At 41.2% G+C, this 12,382-nt stretch overlaps 1 protein-coding gene across 1 annotated transcript; it reads right to left on the reverse strand.

The window, feature by feature from the left end:
* Nucleotides 1-798: 798 nt before the first annotated feature.
* pgm1 (phosphoglucomutase 1) lies at nt 799-12,034 on the reverse strand. Its single transcript, XM_080033261.1, has 11 exons — nt 11,697-12,034; nt 9,591-9,753; nt 8,752-8,895; nt 8,002-8,127; nt 6,646-6,836; nt 6,294-6,448; nt 5,787-5,902; nt 5,327-5,462; nt 4,599-4,782; nt 3,751-3,885; nt 799-1,797 (listed from the first exon to the last, which is right to left on the reverse strand). The coding sequence occupies exons 1-11, from the start codon at nt 11,940-11,942 to the stop codon at nt 1,708-1,710; spliced, it is 1,686 nt and encodes a 561-aa protein (XP_079889387.1). The 5' UTR covers nt 11,943-12,034; the 3' UTR covers nt 799-1,707.
* Nucleotides 12,035-12,382: the final 348 nt, after the last annotated feature.

Here is a 12,382-nt window from a genome sequence, read left to right on the forward strand (position 1 = left end):
CTGAAAAGAAACCATCATTAATAAAATGCAGGCAAGCACACACACACTCTTGTACATCTATCTTTGTGAGGACAGTCAAATACTATCCTGAACTTTAAATGCAAGTCCTAACCCTCAAACAGGCCTTTAAAGAAGTGAGGACCAGGCAAAATGTCTTGGCTTTTCAAAAATGTTCTCACTCTTTAGGTTAAAAGCTAAAGCTGGTCCTCACAACGACGCCCCCACACACACACACACACACACACACACACACACACACACACACACACACACACACACACACACACACACACACACACACACACACACACACACACACACACACACACACACACACACACACACACACACACACACACACACACACACACACACACACACACACACACACACACACACACACACACACACACACACACACACACACACACACACACACACACACACACACACACACACACACACACACACACACACACACACACACACACACACACACACACACACACACACACACACACACACACACACACACACAGTTTCAATCTCCCTTGTGAATGCTCAGTTTTCTAAAACCAGGTCTGTTACATCAATTACAGTTGGCCCTTAACACTTACTTAAGCACCAGCTGGTTTCTTAAATAGAAAAGGTACAGTATCTAAAAATACTTTGGAGTATTGTGTGACTGTGACTGACACCTGCATATGAATGAAATGCATTACATATGGTGCAAGCAAGCAGACATTTAAAAAAAAGGAAAAGAAAAAAAGTAAAGCATGACGACAGTTGTTCTTTTTATGTTAGGTTGATTTATTCCTGGTGGATATGTTGGTTCTCGGGGCCTATAAGCAAGTGTTCATGATTCAGGTATGAGAGGCAATTTAGGTGATTCTGGAGAACAGAGGGAGAGGAAGGCACCATGTAAGTTAAGGGTAACATGGGGTGAGGTTTGCCCCAAAATGGCTGATTTATGATCCGTTTGGCAGTTCCCTCCATTTTAATGATATAGTTCAGGAACAGATCTGGACAATAACATACTGTAGTTGAAAATAAACTACTTGAGGGGAAATCCATTTTAGTTGCAGTTAATGCACCTTTGATTTTTTTTTTTACATGTTTCATTAAAGCTATAGTGCGTAACTTCTGTCGACACCATGAGAAATTCGGAGTAATTACAACAACACGCATCTACATGAGGTAAGCCTTCGGTGATCGCACATGGATTTTATACCTTCTGCTGTACGTCCAGGTTTTTTCTTAGCAGTAGAATCAACAACAGAAACATTACATTTTTCTGAGCTCCTGTGCCAGTGTCAGGGGGGCGACACCAGTTTGTAAACCGCTGCCATACTGAGAAATACAGAGAGAGTTCTGTAGTGCTGATATGCTTAATCCACTTTATGTAAGCTCATTTGACAATGGCTTGAATGTAACCCACATTAATTTATATTTAAAAGTTACGCCCTATAGCTTTAAAGTTAAATCAAAAGCCCCTCATATAATTTCTTCTACTCAACCTGCATGTTCAAGTTTCAAGTTTTAAGTTTTTCATCCAGATCGGTTCCTTAAAGGGCTAGGAAGAAACTGAATCCCAGACACCATTTTGGGGCAGCTTCACCCCCGTGATAGCAGAGATGACCCGTTGCTAGGGTTGAGAGGAGGCATCCCGTTGTCAGGGGTGTGTGTAGGCAGTGTGTGGCAGAGGGATCATGTGATGACGGTCGGGGCGGTGCGGCCTGTCTTCTCCTGGAGCTGAGAGACCTTCAGAGCGATGTCAACCAGGGGGGCAAGCATCACCTAGAACAGACACACAGAGCAGGGTGGATTGATTTAATTGACACAGCGAAAATATACACAGCATAATTGGATTGATTGGAATTCATTTTGGACAGGTACAAGAAATTAAAAAGGGTCATACAGAAAATAAACAGGGACACAGAGCACCAAATCACACAGGACATAAGACATATTCATACAGCTGTGTCTGAAAGCAGGTGTTAAAATGCATGTTGAAGTGGTCTGAAAGTGTGCAACATTTTCACTACATTTATGATCTTAAGACTCAATTTAAAAGGGGGCCATTTTGAATCCAGCTGTAGTCATTATATTAAATGAGCCAAGGACAGGTAAATTAGACAAATGATTGTCAATTGTTTCAACATACAAGTGTAAAAGTGTAAAACGTTTTTTTTTCCCCTGGCCAGCCAGCTGAGAAAAAGTCCAGCAAAAAATGACCTTCCGATAAACCTCAGCATGCAGTTTTTACACTCAAAATAAAGTGCCTGTTTGGATTATACAACTAATCTAAAACGTGTTCAAAATTGAATGTTGAAGGTGCTGGCTTTAGCTCTATATATACATACTCTATCGATCATCTTGTGCAACTCTTGGCATGAAGCATTAAAATGTAACTCCCAAAGTGTCGAACTATCCCTTTAAAAAAAAAAAAATCATAATAAAAAGATACAGTAAAATGCTTTATTTCAAATGATGCAATCTGGTGAAGGAGATGACCAGACATTTTAGCTGGCATTGCTTCCTCTTTCCCTTCAAAACCTTCTTCAATCAAAAGTTATCACTATTGGTGTGTAAATCAAACCTACCCAAACTGAAGCCAACTGAACCATTAACCCCACCCGGGCCATTTATCTGTCAAGTTAAAATTCTGAAGCAATATGTTTCTGCTTATCTGTTCGTTCCCGCTGTGTAAACACTGGACAAGATAAAAAGAACTAGTATCATACTGTATGTATATATACACATATTTTGCTCTCGTCCGACTGTCTTATTTTCTAAATCCCTTCCCTGTCCACACCAGTCAAAACTTTATGAGGTGTGTAGTTGGGAACTCACACACTTTATTTCCCCCCTGTGCTATCGTTTCCTCTCTCTCTATTTTGGCCCTGATAGGCTCCCATAACTCAAGACTTGGCCCAAAACATCTCGATCATCTCCCATGATGATCCCACAAATTCAAAATTTTGGAACTTGCTTTTAGAAGAGCTCTCTATACGGTGCAAATTGGCTGTCTAGCAGGATACTTATTGTTTTGGCCTGAAGTTTTGGAGCCAATGTGAGTTAACCTGTCACTGCTAAAGCTGGGTGGGGATACAATCTATATTAATATAATTTTTCTTATTCTTTTTCAACAATTTTAAATGGATGAAAAAGTTCAAGAGAAAATAAGAAATGTTTTATTGTACTTAAAGGAGTATTTGCATTTTCTTTTGGTAAAACACTTATACACATATTCACTTTTTTGCTAAATAAGATAAATACCAATTTAATGTATTCTACGGCCAGCAGATAGTTAGCTTCGCACAAAGACTGTAAACCAGGGGAAACAGCCATTCTAGCTATGTCCAAATATGACACAAAAAAAACAGCAACACATCTCAGCCCTCAAATCAATGTTTTTTATTTATCTATTTCATTTAGCCTTAAGGTTTTTAGGGCCCAAGTGAGCTAACCTGTGAATGCTGAACCTAGGTGGGGTGACAAACTATATTAAGATCATTTTTCTTCTTCCTTTTCTGCAATTTTTCATAGATAAAAATGTTTAGGAGAAAAAGTGAAAACTGGCGCAGGCTCGGCCAATGTTTATTTTTCTATCTTGTGACTTGATTGTCTGGTTTTTGTCTCAGTGTATCTAGCCGGGGGGGGGGGGGGGAGGGGGTAGAAAGACTCCCTAAGGTGCTGACCATAGATAGTATATAATGACCTATATATACTGTATGTATATATGCTGACCTGTGGGTCCTGGTAGATCTTCTGGGGGTCCTTCTCATAGCTGTCTATGTAGAGCCTGATGGTTGCCCCCGCGCTGCCTGTACCGCTGAGACGGAAAATAATCCTGGAGCCGTCAGTGAAGATGATCCGCAGACCCTGAGGGAGAGAGAGAGATGGATAGAGAGATAGAGAGAGAGGGAGAGAGGGAGAGAGAGAGAGGGAGAGACGGGGAGAGAGAGAGATGGATAGAGAGAGAGAGAAAGAGATAGAGAGAAGGGGGGAGAGAGAGGGGGGGAGAGAGAGAGTGGGGGGAGATAGAGAGGGGGGAGATAGAGAGGTGGGAGAAGGGAGAGAGAGAGAGACAGAGATTGATTGTGATGAATGAAGATGTACACACATACTAGGGAAAATATGTGGAGGATTTATGTCATAATAACAATGTTTCAAACTGAAAGTTATTCATTGGCAATAATCCTGTCTATATGACTGTATTATGTATTCAGTACATTTTGAATAAGGTTAATCCAAATGATCATACAATTCAATATTTCAACCCATGAGACACTGAGGTTGCCCTCATCAACAGTGACGATGGGTGTAAGAGCAAAGAAAAGGAGCATTTGTATTGGACTGGCTTAAATGAGATACATTCATGTTTTTAGAAAACGTAAAATAAGATCTATGGTGTGAATTCCTCTATTAGCTGAAACTAAAGTGGTCTGAAAAAATCTCCTATATATGAGCTTGAGCACAACTTTGTAAAAAAAACAACTCAAATTTCCATCCAAGTGATGCACTAAATCCAATGATTACATGGAAAACTTAGAGAAAAAAACAGAATAATATATAAAACGGATTTTTCCTCTTACCTGGTTTTTGGACACGCTTCCGTCCACGGGGTCTGTGTAGGCGAAGTTGTCTGACAGAGCGACCTCATACGTTTTATCCCCAGAGGAGAACTTCTTCCCTATGAAGGCCGGGTCGAACATGGCCGTCTCCAGCTCCTTGATCATCTTGTTGGCTGCGTCTGAGTCCACCTCCTCATAGTCGTACCTGGGGGGGGGGAAGTTTTAAAAAGATGTTGTCATTTATTGAATGTTTAAAAAAAAAATTATAGGAACACAAACAAAAATGATAAGCAAGAAAATTTAAAAAAAAAAATTGGATCCTTACAAACATATGAGTTACAAATAAGTACTGGTAGGTCAATTAGTTATTATTTTTAAGTTCAAGTTCAAAAAGTCACGCTTGGTTGATGCAAAATTGGATCAAATGTTGATTTGGTCACAATAATAACATATACAAACCTAAAACTTTTAAAGAGAGAGTCTTGAGACAGGTTTATGAATTGACTGTCTCTGGGCGTGTGTGCTGCAGTTCTCTTAATTACCACTAGAAGGTGCCAGGGTACTAATTTGAGTAACACAAAACCCTGCATCAAACCTGTAGGTTTTTGTACTGTACAACAGTTCAACATTCTGTTTTTTAAAATCAATAATGAAAAAAAAAAAAAAATAGAAATCATACTACTTTAACTCTCTTCTTGTGGGACTCAAGCTCACATTCCATAACCCTCTCTACAGTGTTCACTTCTGACCTGGTGAAGAAGTTCCTGCCAAACTTCTGCCAGTGATCCTTCATGATCTCCTCCACGCTCTGTTTCCTGGTGGCTAGGATAGACAGCCAGGCCAGCACCGCCCACAGACCGTCTTTCTCCCTGATATGGTCTGAGCCTGGGGGGTTGGCAGAGAGAGAGAAATAGTGGATGACTTTCATTTATTAGACTTCTGGCTACATTAAAGCCACAGTGCGTAACTTCTGCCACCATCATGAGTAATTCTGAGAAATGAGAACAACACTGTTGGCACATCTACATGAGGTAAGCCTCCAGTGATCGCACATGGATTTGATACCTTCTGCTGTACATCCAGGTTTTTTTCTTAGAAGTAGAATAATCAAATTAAACATTTTGTCTGGCTCCTGCAAAGTAACTTTGTCTGGCTCCTGCAACAGAAAAAGTTACTCACTATAGCTTTAATGAGACCATGTTAGCTGACCTGTGCCGAAGCTCTCCTCTCCACACAGTGAGAGTTTTCCAGCGTCCATCAGATTTCCAAAGAACTTCCATCCAGTGGGAGTCTCGTATAGCGCCATCTTCAGAGCTTTAGCCACACTGGACAGAATGGAAAACGCACATATGATGAAGCTGGTCAGTGACTTATGAGTGTTCAGCACTTTTTCAATTTATCAAGGAAGGTAAACGGTTAATATCAGCTAAATGTGGTTTGCTTTTGAAGTGAAATAGGCCAAAAGTTTGACTGGTAAATTGTTGTTTCATATACTTTGTAAATGCGTTGGTTCAAATTTCAAAAATAGGCAAACAGCTATTGGTAAATTCGGTGCTTCCTTGAAAAACGCCTCCTATTGTTTAAGTAATATTTGTTGTACCTTGACCATGCTGTACACTATTGTTTTGTTATTATTTTCTATGTGTGCTCCATACTATACTAAGGTCACAAGCCAGTAAGAAAATGAAAACATGTTTATGTTGTGTGTATGTTTACTTGTCCAGGGCTCCGCTGGTAGGCATACTGCGAGCCAGGCCTTTGACTCCAGTCTTCTGGAAGTAAGGGATGGCGGCCATGTTGGCAGCGATCACAGCCACTGAGTCTGAGGGGTTCACGAAGAAGCCGTGTTTACCCAGCACCATGTTACGGTCCTGGAGAGAGGGACACACACAGTAACACAAACAGGTGGTCAACACAACAGTCACACATTTAAGAATGAGGTTCCTGAGCTACAGTAAATGGTTAATTGGTGATAGAAACGTTGAGTGACAGCCCTTCTGAGGTTTTCTTGTGGAAGATACTTAAATCACTACAGATGATGTGTACACGGCTCCAATAATGTACTTACACCATCACCATCGAATGCGGCTCCAAAGCCGTACTCTCCCCCCTTCATAGAGTTGACCAGGTCTGCAGCGTAGGTGAGGTTGGGGTCGGGGTGGTGGCCTCCAAAGTCCTCCTTGGGGACACAGTTCACTGCTGAGCTGGCTGGAGAACCGAGCTCCTCACACACTATCTTCTTCACATAAGGACCCACCACTGGAAGGAGAGAGAGAGGCTTTGAAAAGGGAATAATACAGTTTGCTAAAAGTGTACATGGAGGGCTCCTCTACAGTACTGCTTAGAACTTAATAATCAGCACATCCTTTAACACTCGTGCAATTGTTTGTACTTTGCATTGTTTTGTTTGAGATGACATAAAAGGTCATTATAACTATGATATATTATTCACAAATGTAAAACACTTAGCTTAAATACTTAACTTAAGTAGTATTTGGCACTCCTCTAAAAAGCTTAAAGCTGTCTCCTGAAACTATTGTGGTAGCAGATTTTGCATATGATATATCTCTGGACTCAAATGTTGGAATACTTATTAATGCAATAGAAAACATTTGTTATTATCTTGTATAGACTTATGGGTGTAATGAAATATATTGCATGTTGGTGTCCCCCCCACCATCCCCCCTCACTCTCCCGTGTGGAGGGAGAGTAGCCAGCCTGACTACACATTTGAAAGAGGACAACGGTCCTGCAGACAGCCTCCTGCTGTTCTGGGTCAGCCTGCCCCACCCACGATTATAATATGAATGTATATCTCAAAACCTGTCTGCCTCCCAACCTGTCTCCCCCTCCTTTCCCCCACCCAGCTTTACCTGTCTACCTGTCTCCCCCTCCTTTCCCCCACCCAGCTTTACCTGTCTACCTGTCTCCCCTCCGAACCCACTGTTAGACGCCTCCCCCCTGGGGGGCAAATGTTCCTTAAATAGATGACGATTTAAGGGACAAATGGTCAATCTTTGCTGCACGTTACATGTGTTGGAACTAGTGACCACTCCGCGGAGTTTTCTTGCTTATTGATTGAAAATAAACCTTTTTGCTTCTACAACATATCACTCTGCTTGATTTTCTCACCACACTATCTAATTTATTTTAATTTAGGGATCCAATTGTCTTAAAACCTAAATCCAAACAACATACTTTGCAATCAGTTTTGTCCATCACAAACTGTGTTTCCAACTTTGCTTTTTTATACCGAATATATACATTTTGCCTTTCAGAATTGCATATTTTGCAAATGAGTTGAAAACGTCATACAGCAACTTCTCGGACGGCCAACAGCTTTCCATACAGAGGAGTTGGCAACACTGACTGGTCACAATTGGCATCGGTTGTGCTAATGACGTTTGGTATTTTATTTTCCTACCTCCGTGCATAGCATCCAGGCGGACGTTAATGTGGTTGGCTCCGGACAGAAGTTCTTTCAGTGCAGGGAAGTCAAAGATTCCCCTCAGCATCTCAGCGTAGGCCTCCACAGAGTCCACGATCTCCACTGAGACACACAGAGGAAACACAGTGAACACAGCAGGAGATGTAGAGATACAGACATTGGCTGGATAACCAACTTCCTTCACACAGTGGTCAAACTAGTTTTTACAGGTCACCATTTGTATTCATTCATTGTTACAGAGATTCAGAAAAGTACAGAAGTAAAGCTGTCTGTCAATAAGACAAACCAATATTTGCCCAGTGCTTGATATTAATGCTTGCCCGCTTGCACAAAAGAGACAAGGGGCAGGAGAAGGAAATAGAATTTTGTGTCCCTGGTTTGTTCTCTTGGGCTAGTTGGTTTGACCGCTTGACAGCCACGACTGTTATCTGTTGTACTTGAATACATTATTAGAATTCATCAAATGCCTGTTGGCTTTACAAAATTTTTTTTAAAGACCTACATTTTCCATTTTGGGAAAGTATGTTCTGCTATTGGGCAAGTAAAACATAAAATCAACTTGCCAGAAGGGCTGAAAAGGCTTACTGCCAACAAGGCCTGATTTGCAATTCTATTGTGGGCCACTGTTATTCATTTATCTTTACTCAAAGAGCAATAAATGAATGAACCGTCACAAACTCTTTTCTTTTTATTGTGATCAGGACACCGTTTAATATGCCACTTTACCTGTGAAGGGCTTGAAGGTTTCCACTTCAAAGGTCTGTTTGCCGATTTTGGAGATATCCACTTTGAGCTCGGGGCAGATGTGATACTCCTGAATACTTTTGCTGACCTCGAATATCTTGTTTGTGATTCCCTCTGGAGCCGGGCCTGGGGACAAGGGCAAAGAAATGATGCACTGATGGAACAACGGTGGCAAAATACAGAGGATGATGATGTGGTCAAAAAACACAACAAAATTACATCTGTAAGCTCATCCGAACAATTTTTATTCTTATTTACAGCATGTGTGTGTTGTCTATTTTCTGTATTGTATGTCTTTTAAATGGACCTTGAGTCTAATAATAAAAATGTATGATGATGATGATGATGAAATTGAAGTAAAGATAGAATGATTACCCATTTACAGAGGCTAAGCTTTGTGTTAACGCTCAATTTTTTAGTACAGACAGGTAGCAGATTGTCTAGATTTTGACTGAAGGTGATTTTGACAACAAGTGCTCTCCAGAATTGCCAACTCCACCTTTAATCAAGCCAATTAAAAGGATTTTTAAGATAATCAGCACTAGCAGATACTTGTGCTCATATCATTGACTTGCTCTCTGAATATCCGTATCGACCAGTGAAAAACCCATATCAGTCGACCACTAAATTGAATTTTACAAATTCAAATTCAAAAAACTTTATTTGTCCCCAGGGGGCATTTGAAGGCAGATAGCGCAGCAGTATTACAAAGGACAAAGGTTAAAATATGAATAAAATATGTACATTGTTTGTTTATAAATGGAGAACTGACTCTTAAAAGACTATAGACTGTACTGTACTAGTATGCAGTGTCCTCTCACCTCCACTGGCGATGTTGTACTTGATGCCAAAGTCTCCGTTGGGGCCTCCGGGGTTGTGGCTGGCTGTGAGGATGATGCCGCCCACCGCCTTGATCTTACGGATCACACAGGAGACGGCCGGGGTCGACATGATGCCATTCTGACCGATCACCAGATGACCGATCTAAAAGGAGGACACACAAATACATAGGGACAAACAGACTGATTCAAACATTCATTAACACACTTTCTCCCATTGCATTGTTGGAGTTTGAGAGTTTTTGTTGTTGCTAGTTGTCTTGCTAGCTTTTGGTAGTTGATGTGTTACTATGTTATCACAACAACTGGCGTGTTATTGTCATGAATGTTGTGTCCACAAAGATAACAAAAAAGGTGACACAATCTCATGTTTACCCATAGATAGTATATAAAAAGGTGTTTACCTTAAATAATGACATCTTTGCTACCATTGTCAACAAGTCAAAATCCAATCTAATGCCATTAATGTACATTTCTCCAATGTATCCGTTTCTTCTGAAGTGTTATATTGCATTACAATCATCAAAACTAAAAATATATTAAAGCACATCGTAGAAATAGCAAGAAAGGTTACGAAATTCTAGTATAAGTGTATCTTGCAGACGACTATTTTAAAAATCATGTCACTATCTCAGTCCGGGAATTCAATTTTAAACATGCAATGGTTTCCTTTATTATGTAAACATATGAACAGTAGCCCCCCCAGTCTGTGCACGTTTAGCAATGACAGTTTCTCCACTGCTTCATTTCCTAACATTAACCTCCTGTGGAGAAACTGCAAACAAACTATCACACATCTTTGTGCAACTTCAACCTAGCAGCATCACTAAAATAACCACTGCATTTAACAATATCTTCTTTGCAATAGCCACACAAGAGACAGAGTGGCCATTGCATGAGAGAGAAGGTCGCATACCGAGTCTAGACAGCAACAACAATGTCCTTTCCACATGTGATGACACTACATTATGCTTGCAATTGTGTGGGCTACAGTTAGGAAAAGGGCATGATGGTGAAATTGTATAAAGTAAAATTAAACGCACGTACTGTAGGCCTATGTACTATCTATTTCTGCACTTGCTTTTGCAGTTCCCATCTAGGCTACAGCAGGCATATGCAGCAGGGCAAGTGGGCCACGTTACGTGACTGGGTGCACGTCGCACGTCACGCCCCCTGCTCGCCTAAATTCCTTGCAGCAGCAGATAGACTGGAGAAGGCAGCCAGCGGCATCCCATTCCCACCACAGCTGATTATGAAACAACACAACAACCAAACATGTTTCTGCACGTTAGTATAATTGTGCATGAGTAAGTCCAAGTCATTTTTGTAAACCCACAAACAAAACGTCTTACATATGTTGTCATTAAGCGAATAAGGTGCTGTTTTAATGCCAGTATGTCGCGCTAAATGTCAACATTCATGTGGTATTCGTTTGACATCCAAGTTTCATTCAAAAGGTCACCGTGCCGTGATCAAGCTGGCATCGGTGACCGTGCAGGGAAACGCATACGGATGGGGTTTAGATGATGACAGCATTCTTTTTAACGTAACTACTTCAACATAACCTTGTGCGAATTGCCGAGCATCTTTTTATAAAGACATTTTAGTTCAACTGTATACAGGCAAGCTATGCTACCATTTTGCCAAACAGTGTTTACTTATCACGCCACAGGAATGAATGAATGAATGAAGGAGGGGGTGAGAGCATGCAGTTAAATTAATGCATGCTTTATATTATATTTCTGCACCCCTGAAATTGGTTGAGAGGTGAGCCACTAGCCAAACATTTAATATGGCTCATTGGCTCATATTAACCACACCTGTAGCGGCTAAATTACAGCACTGTATGCTTGCAATACTTCCGTAAACGTTGGCACCTCTCCTTGAGACCACAAATGATCAAACAGTGTCCAAGAGTGTACTTTAAAACTTCCATAATACTTTATGTTGACATTATTTGACAGTTAGCTCGGTGCTAGCTGCAATGCTAAAGAGAAGGGCAGTTGGTGTTCTGAGCTAACGGTTGCTAACGTTACCAGGCTCAGGGCAAAATGTGGATATTTCCTTGTCCTGTTATTTCCTACTAACCCCGTTGGCAGCAGCTATCTGGACGATGAGCTGAATCGCCTCTTTCATGAAAAACCTTCCGTCTCCTCCCACCACCAGAGAGGCAGCCTGGCGGTCCGCAGGCTCGATGACAGACAAGGTGCTCTGGATGAAGTTTTCCGCATAATGTTGGTTCTGCTGGAAGACGGTAACCCGCTTCCTCAGACCGCTCGTGCCGGGCTTCTGGTCCGCGTACGGCTTGGTCTTCACGGTGGTTATCTTCACCATTTTGTTAATACTAAAGCACCAGTCAGTCAGAGTCAGTCCCCCCGGTGTGTGATCCGCAGTGTGTCCCGATGAGGAGGCGACTGCAGCGGCGAGCAGCCATACGTACACACCGGGCAACTCCCACCTCATGGACCCGCCTTCTCGGATTAAAGGGCAAGTAATGGCACACATGGAGGAGGCTTGGAGGATTTCCACATATTCATCAACAGGAAGGTTTGTTTGAGAGATTGCCTTTTTAGATCTACTCAAGTGTTGTAGTTAAATAAATAACCATTTAAATAAGAAAACAGTTGAAATATCTCAGTAATCGTTACAAATACTCAGACTAGAGAAAGATGTTGCAATAACACTATTTGAGAGAAAAGGTTCATTTCACAACTTCAGGCCAGAGCTGTTTGCCTGTTGCATAACGGTGTGTTTGATCATCATAAGCAGAACAG

Source organism: Ammodytes marinus, assembly GCF_949987685.1.
Source record: "Ammodytes marinus genome assembly, chromosome: 8".
NCBI classification, from domain to species: domain Eukaryota; kingdom Metazoa; phylum Chordata; class Actinopteri; order Uranoscopiformes; family Ammodytidae; genus Ammodytes; species Ammodytes marinus.

What these genes read in the sequence shown, in the direction of transcription:
- pgm1 (XM_080033261.1), bottom strand. Translation starts at nt 11,942, where the DNA reads ATGGTGAAGATAACCACCGTGAAGACCAAGCCGTACGCGGACCAGAAG. An exon ending in CCTGGATGCTATGCACGGAG is followed by an intron (nt 6,837 to 8,001) that starts GTAGGAAAATAA and finishes CTCTCCTTCCAG; the next exon opens with TGGTGGGTCCTTATGTGAAG. An exon ending in AGATCTACCAGGACCCACAG is followed by an intron (nt 1,798 to 3,750) that starts GTCAGCATATAT and finishes TGTCTGTTCTAG; the next exon opens with GTGATGCTTGCCCCCCTGGT.